The following is an 8,864-nucleotide window of genomic DNA, read 5'->3' as shown; positions in this document are numbered from 1 at the left end:
ATTTTTCTTGTCTTTTTTTTTCTTTTTTTAATCGTTCGATAAAGACAAAGCCAACCTTTTTATCAAATACCATTTAATATGATAAATGTATTTTTTTCAAACACAAATATAATTTTATTTCCTCTTTTTTTTTTTTTTTAATGGTTTTTCAATGACACAAATAAATGTATAAAATTATTCAAAACTATTATATCATTTCGAGAAACTTTTAGTAACAATTTTTAAACAATATAATACAATTTTAATATAAAAATAACTATATGTTTGTAATGAACAATTGTTTTTTTAACACAACTTTATAAAAATTGATTGTCAAATTGTATTTATATTGGGATAGGAAATAAAAACATTAATATTTTTAATTGAATTACGTTATTATTATTATTATTATTGTTATTAATTATCGTTAAATAATAATTGTCAGTTCTGACGACTAAACTTATCAGAAAATTGTACAATCATTTTGATTAATAATAATATTATTTGAATATTGTAGAAAAGATTAATAAAAATGAATAAACAATCGTGTATTGTTTACAGATGATTTTATGTGCATAATAAATGATCATTTTCCAAAATCATTTAACGTTGAATTTTCAATGGAATCTTTTAATGGTACCTTTCCAAATTGCATTAGAATAATGGCATAAGTTGCAATAGTACCAATTATCTACAAATAATAATAAAAATAATAATAATAATAGTAATATTATTTAATTAAAATAAAAATTAAACAAATTATACTTGTGCAAGTAAATAATATTTTAACTTACGCTATTTAACAGTGTATAGTCAAGATTAAAAAAGCCACATGCAGTAAATGACAATGGATTTTGTACAAGTTGTAGAACAAAATCATGTATCTAAAATTAATTAATAACAAATTAATATACTTATAATTAAATATAATATATATATTAAGGGGGTATTTTAGTGTAGAATTTTGAAAAAATCGAAAAAATTTTTTTTTCATATTTCTAAAGTTTAGACATTCAAGAATATGCCATTAAAAGGATTTTTCAAAATTCAAATTATTTTCGAAGATATAGTTGTTTTAGTGACGTGGTATCCTGTATCCTACCCTTATTACACGAAACTTTGAACGCGTTTTTCTCGAAAGTACTTTTTTCGAGCTGGCGATCAGGATATCTCGAGTTCTAATGCACCGATTTACTTCAAATTTGAAGAGAATGTACTTTATTCATCCCTTTATCGTATGACCTTTAGACAAAACTATAACTTTTCATTTAGTATTTTAAAAAAATTCGGAATTGTTAAAAAGATATGCGAAAAAAAACAAAATTTTGTTTTCAAACAGTCGCCATTTTGTAAAAAAATTTTTTTTCAGCTTGTCCAAAGGTCATACGATAGCGGCATCTATAATAGTTAAGAATCCGTCTGATTTTTATTTTTCCGATCACCAGGACGGTTTGAATCATGCACGCCAGGACACACTCTTTGTTTTTGGACCCCACACTTTGACTGCTCATAACTTTGTCAATTTTTATTTAAAATTTTTTTTTTTGGTTCATTTTTGTATGTAATAATAAAACATCAATAAACAAAAATGATAAAAAAAATGGATAGTAATTGTATTTTTTGTTTTCTTTGTAAAAGCGCTTCAAAAACCGGGTGAAATTCATGCCTTTGCACTAGAATACCCCCTTAATAATATTAATATAATAATTATTTATAATTAAATATATTAATTTTTAATATAATCGATATATTAATTTTTAACATAAACAAAATAAATATACTAATAATTAATTTATAAATAAATACCTCAGCACAAAATTCCTTGCTTTTTGATGGTTCGTACATTTCACAAATTATATCTCCGGTATCCATAGCATGTAATTGAAAAAAACAAAACAAATTGGAATATAAAATAAATATGAAATTGTTTATCAAAAATATTTCATTACAATTTACGTATTATAAAAAAAAAAAAAACAATAACACAAAAAAATATTTAATATTTAATAAACATACCTCAGTTGCAGTATCATCGCATATGTGACTTATTAAAATAATTTTCAACCATAAATATATCAACCAAAATGAAAAACTCAATAAAAATAATTTTGGCAAATGAAAATTTTTTGTCATTATATAATAATACAAATTGTAAACGGTCGATACGATTATTAAAAAAATAATTGAAATTGACAATAACATTTGATAACTGTATGCATCATTTATAGTTTTAGCACATTTGATTAATTCTAAATGTATTTCTCTAAAATCAACAAAATAATAAAATAATTATTAATATAATATAACAAATGAATATTTAGAATAATGATTAAAATCTTATAATAAATTAATTACCTTATTTGTTTCAACTTATTAACTTCTTGATTAGATTTATACTTTCGATAAATACCAGATGGCATAAAATCACTATTATTATAATTATTATTATTATTATTGTTATTGATTTTGTTAAACATGCGAAAAACTCTGTTATGTTGTGGCGAATCAATAGTTGTAGTTAACATACTTTTTAATAATATGTTCAATTCGTTAAATTTTTTTTCATGTACCTATGTTTAAAAATGTCATTTTACTTTTAAATGTAATTTAACAAACATTTTATTTTATTAGGGTGAATCAAAAGTTTCTATGTTTTTTTAAATTAAAATTAAATAATTTAAATATTTTAATATTTAATAAATTTAATATCTAATATAATTAATTATTTTTATTTTCATTATTATAGAATCATAGTAATTAAAATAAATATTGTAAGTATATTTTTATTATAATTTAATTAAATATTAAATATTATATATCGTTATTTATTTTAATTAAATTTATTTTATATAAATATTTAATTTAATAGTAAATTATTATTTAAATATAAAATTTTATTAAATATAAAAAATCGTATTTAAATATTATAAAATTTTATAAAATATAAAAAATTGTAATTAAATATTATAAAATTTTATAAAATATAAAAAATTGTATTTAAATATAAAATTTTAATAAATATAAAAAATTGTATTTAAATATATAATTATTTTATTTTTAATTAAATATTAAATATTTAATAAATTTAATACTACGTAAATTTATTATTATATATGTTGTATAAAATTAATACATTGTAAATATTAATTTTATATAAATTTATTATATAAATATTAAAATTAATATAAATTAATTTATTGAATAACACAAAAGTTAAATTATTATTGCATTATGCAATAATAATAAATTTTATTATTATTACTATACAATTTATAAGATAATTTATTACACAACAAAACACACGCACGAACTTTTGATTCAACCTAATATTTTATTTTATTTTATTTTTTATTTTTAATGAAATTAATTAAAACAATTTACTTGCCTTATCCAATATAAGAAAGTAGAATCAGCAACTAATGAAATGATAGTAGGATAACGATTTAAAACATGTGTAACAAGTGTTTCAATATTAATACTTTTATAAAATTTTAGCCAATGATAATCAATGATATATATAGTTATTACAAGGATAACAAATAATATACTCAAATAACACTGTTGCCGAAAATGTTGAGAATATTTGTTTGTTATATTAAGTTGATCCATTCGTTTTATACACGTTTCTAATTGCAACATGAAACATCTGACCTTCTAAATAATATTTAAAAAAAATAATATAATTAATAATATTTAACCGTTAAAGTGCACACACTGGGTGTTTGACACCCCAACCAATTTTTGATCTCTCGAAAACGAAATACTGAATTCGAAAAAATGGGTTATTTGTCTAGTGCCATCTAGTGTTAATTTAGATGGGTATAAAAACTATTCTATTTTAAAAAAGATGTATCAAACTATTTTGAAAAAAATTGCGAGGTTTAAATATTAAAATAGCGGCTTCAGCAGACGCGTTCAAACACGTTGGGGTGTCAAACACCCACAGTGCACTTTAACTAACTTTTACCAAGTGTGCATTTTAAGGGTTAAAATAAAAAAAATTGCAATTGTGGAATATAAAAAATAATTGGAAGTAAAAATATGTTATTCACCTTTCTTCTTAGAATTCCAATAACCATGATGGAAATTAAATGTATGTAATTGGAATAAGTGTATAAATATTTGACCATTTTTAATAAAAAAATTTTCGAAAACTCGTCCATATTTATTGCTGTATCCAATATTTTGTATGAGGTTATGTAAAAAATGATTACACAACATGCATAAATTATACCGAGTAGGTTTATTTTATAATCAGTGAAATATTCAACCAAACCGGTTGTAAAAATCGAATTGATTATTATCAATGGTTTAATACTACGTCGAAATTCTTCCGATATTAACATGTTTTTTTTTTTTTAAATAATTTTCTAAATGTTGTAAATATTTTGTTGTTGTTGTTGCTGTTGTTGTTGAAAACACTAATTTATTTTAAACAAAAAAAAAAAGGATTTAATATTCACAGACTTTTGGTGGTAACAAAAAAAAAATGAAAGTAAAAAATGATGAATATTTATAATAATTTTAAACAATCAATTAGCGAACAAAAATAAACAAATTTGAAATTCACAGATTGTTGAGAGAGAGAGAGAAAAAAAAGGATGTAATATTCTTCGTTAAATTGTATGATGTTACACTTATGCCAGCTCATAACACATTACTTTGCAGTATTATAGTTGGAAAAAGAATGAAAACTACTTTTCATCATTGTATTGTTTTCTTTTTTCTTTTCTTTTTTTTTTTTAATCTATTGTGTTCGATTAAAGGCACTTTACATTTATTAACTTATTACTATGTATAAAATAATTAATTATTTATTATTGATTTAATTGATGTTTCTTTTCTTTTCTTTTAGAAAAACCCATGTGATGACAAATAATAAAAACAAAATTAACTTAATCAATATAATAAACATTATAACAAAAGTTAAATGAATAATATATTAATACAAAATTAATTAATACATATATAAATATAATATAATATAAATAATATATAATTAATATATTATAATATTATAATTATATAATAATAAAATAATATAATAATAATCTTATAATATATGTAAATTACGTGTCACGTTGTTTGTCCGCAATAGACTCCTAAAATACTGAACCGATTTTAATAAAAATTTTGCACACTGTGTGCAGTTTCATCCAACTTGAAAGATAGGATAGCTTATATCTCAATTTATGATCAAATTATTTGTCTATTAACAAAGAGTCATGATTATCTCTGTTAGTTCGATAAGATTCTAACAGATAGCGGTATAAGGTAATTCGTTGTAGAGACCCTGTAGGAGGGACGCGCCATACATATTGCTAGGGTTGCTACTGGCTGAAAATTTTGGGGGACAGCTTCCGATGCAACGAGCAGCCATGTTTTTTTCTTTAGTATGTATAAATAACGGCTGTGGTTAGTTATGAAGATTTAATACCCAGGAATCCTAGCTGATTTATTAATATTGGAAATTAAAAACAAATTGTACGAATGATTAAAATAATTGTAAATATAATATATATATAGTAGATAATTGTATTTATCAAAATTGTATTAATTCTTACAAGGTGTTTTTGAAATTTCAAAATACTGTAATGCCTTTTGTCAAATCAAACTTAATTGAATCTTTCTTTTTGAATTTATAATAATTTTTATTCTATAACCTATTCTATTTTAATTATAAATTTTTTAATTATCATTAAATATGGTTCACTTTTTTTCTCTGTATTTGATGCAACTCATTATTTCATAATTTTTTCAAACCAATTCACCACTCTACCCCCTACAACTATTCACTATTACTATATACAACTTTTATACTATTTAAAATGTTTGATTCATTCGCGCGCAATCACGTGACTACATAAGTTCCTGTCCCCCAAAATTCTTTGGCGCGTCCCTCTTACAGGGTTCCTAATTCGGGGACTTAATAGACGTATGTATTGGACTGATTGTGAGCCACAGCAACGCCTGGTATGGCACCCCTAGTATAATATATAATAATAATAATATATATAATAATAAAATAATATAATAATAAAGAAATATAATAATATAAATTAATAATGCATATAAGATGAATAATAACTAATTAATACAAAATTATCTAAGATTTTAAGTAAAATTTATTATAATATAAAGTTTAATATAAATATTTATGGGATTCCCATATTAAAACTTATGATTTGTTCATTTTTAACATTCGTTCATAGTTCTTTTTTTATCTTTTTTTTTTTTAAGGGTCACAACGTTGAATTATTATTTTTGTTTTTAAAACTAATCTTAGGTTTCTCACCAACTTGAATAAGAATAATAAGATATGTTGTAATCGAACCAATTGCCTAAAATCAATTGTACAATATTTTTATTAAAATTTTTTAAAATTAATAAATAAAAAGAATAATAAATTAAAATGTTTATAAATATTTGTAACTTACTCTGTATATAAATGTATGATCCAAATTGTAAAATTTGCAAGCGGTAAAGGTCAAACGATTATTGACAAGTTGAAATATAAAATCAAGTATCTGAAAGTTATTAAAAATTTCATACATATATATAAATAAATAAATAAATAAATAAAATATTATTTATTTTAATACGCGAAAGAATTAACAAATAAATTGTTGTTCTCACTTCGTCACGAAATTTTTTACTTGCCGCAGGTTCGTACAATTCGCAAAGTATGTCTCCAGTATTCGCGGCATATTTAAAAAAAAAAAAACAATAAACAAATTAGTATATACAAATATATATGCATTTAAAATGATTCATAATTAAAAAAAAAAAGACAAATTCTAATTGTTTTATAAGAACATACTTCTGTAATTGTAGTCTCGCAGACGTTATTTATTGCACAAATCTTGAGTAAAAAATACATTATCCAATAAAAATTTGCCAAATATTGTAAATAATCTTCTTCATTTTTAATAAGTACTGTTGCATAAAATACATATGACATAGTTACGAGAAATAGCACAGATGAAGTTATTGATATTAATATTTGTAATCCATAAATATCGTTTAATACTTGTGCACATTTGATCAATTCTAAATGTATTCGTCTTTAATTCAAAAAAGAAATCAACTAAATTAGAATAATATTATAATAAATATAATAATGAATAATATTACATAATTAAATAATAATAAATATTAATAATGAAAACTAATAATATGAATGATATTATAGAATAGTAATAATAATAATAATAATAATAAATTTAAAATTAAATTGAGTAATCTATGACTTACTTTATTTTTCTTAATTTGATATAATTTTCATTAGTTTTGTATGTACGATAAATAATAGATAACGAAGAATCATCTTCCCAATTATCTTTCATTCGAAATATTCTTTTATGTTGTGGTGAATCAATAGTTGTTGGTAACATACTTTCAAGCATACTATTTAATTGAATAATTCTCATCTTTATGTACCTTTGTAAAATGATTGAACATTTAAAATAAATATTTACTATATATATGTATATAAATATATAATATACAGGGTCATTTGTAACTGGTGGTATAAGCGAAAAGGGGATGGGATGATTCTACATGAAAAAATAAAGTAAAAATATAGGATAAATATTTTAAGTTTAAGGCTTTGTTTTCGAGAAAATCGACTTTGAATTTTCGTAAAGTACGCGTGCACTTAATCATGTCTCATTATAACAGACCTACGAACTTTTCATAGAAGAATAACCTATATACATGTAATAGGGTATTTCCGAGGAGTTCGTAGGGTATTTCCGAAGAGTTCGTAAGGTATTTCCGAAGAATTCGTCGGGTATTTCCGAAAGTCGAGTATAATAAAGTATAGTCGAGTATAAAAGAGTATAGTCAAGAATAGTCGAGTATAATAGAGTATAGTCGAGTATAGTCGAGTTAAATAAAGTATGGTCGAGTATAGTCGAGTATAAAAGAGTATAGTCAAGAATAGTCGAGTATAATAGAGTATAGTCGAGTAAAATAGAGTATAGTCGAGTATAGTCAAGAATAGTCGAGTATAATAGAGTATAGTTGAGTATAGACGAGTACAATAAAGTATAGACGAGGATAGACGAGTATAATAGAGTATAGTCAAGTATAGTTGGGTATAATAAAGTATAGTCGAGCATAGTCGAGCATAGTCGAGTATAGACGAGTATAATAGAGTATAGTCAATTATAGTCGAGTATAATAGAGTATAGTCGAGTAGAATACAGTATAGTCGAGTATAGTCGAGTATAGACGAGTATAATAGAGTATAGTCGAGTATAATAGAGTATAGTCGAGTATAGACGAGTATAGACGAGTATAATAGAGTATAATCGAGTAGAATACAGTATAGTCGAGTATAGACGAGTATAATAGAGTATAATAGAGTATAGTCAAGTATAGTCGAGTATAATAGAGTATAGTCGAGTAGAATACAGTATAGTCGAGTATAGTCGAGTATAATAGAGTATAGTCAAGTATAATAGAGTATAATAGAGTATAATAGAGTATAGTCGAGTATAGTCGAGTATAATAGAGTATAATAGAGTATAATAGAGTATTGTCGAGTATAGTCGAGTTATAACGAGACATGATCTAGTGCACGCGTTCTTTACGAAAATTGAAACAATTGTTTTTAATTTAAAAATTCAAATTTATATTATATCTATAATAATAAATAATAATAAATTTAAAATTAAATTTATATTATAGTTAATAATATTAACTATTGTATATATATATATGAATAGTTTAGTTGTAACTTACCTAATCCAAAAGAAAAATGTAAAATCAACGACAATTGTTACAAAGAGTGGATAAAAATTGAAATAATAGAATAATATTAAAAGTATTCGATGCACTAGGTCCGAATTAAACCAATATATATATATTCCAGTGAAACC

At 22.6% G+C, this 8,864-nt stretch overlaps 1 protein-coding gene and 1 long non-coding RNA gene across 2 annotated transcripts; both read right to left on the bottom strand.

Moving 5' to 3' along the window:
• Positions 1–552: 552 nt before the first annotated feature.
• Positions 553–7,409, bottom strand: LOC107071036 (gustatory receptor for sugar taste 43a). Its single transcript, XM_089174353.1, has 6 exons — positions 7,234–7,409; positions 6,800–7,043; positions 1,996–2,046; positions 1,786–1,854; positions 774–863; positions 553–670 (listed from the first exon to the last, which is right to left on the bottom strand). Exons 1-6 carry the CDS (start codon positions 7,407–7,409, stop codon positions 566–568), a joined length of 735 nt encoding a protein of 244 aa, XP_089030479.1. The 3' UTR covers positions 553–565.
• LOC149031885 (uncharacterized) lies at positions 6,184–6,714 on the bottom strand. The gene is made up of 3 exons (XR_016177222.1): positions 6,616–6,714; positions 6,417–6,506; positions 6,184–6,320 (listed from the first exon to the last, which is right to left on the bottom strand). It is a non-coding gene; the product is annotated as an uncharacterized LOC149031885 (long non-coding RNA).
• Positions 7,410–8,864: the final 1,455 nt, after the last annotated feature.

The sequence above is a fragment of the Polistes dominula genome, unplaced genomic scaffold, assembly GCF_049000335.1.
Source record: "Polistes dominula isolate Pdom_NZ unplaced genomic scaffold, Pdom_raw_medaka contig_83, whole genome shotgun sequence".
NCBI lineage: Eukaryota > Metazoa > Arthropoda > Insecta > Hymenoptera > Vespidae > Polistes > Polistes dominula.
The sequence above is the reverse complement of the archived record's forward strand: the minus strand, read 5'-3'. Positions and strand labels throughout refer to the sequence as shown.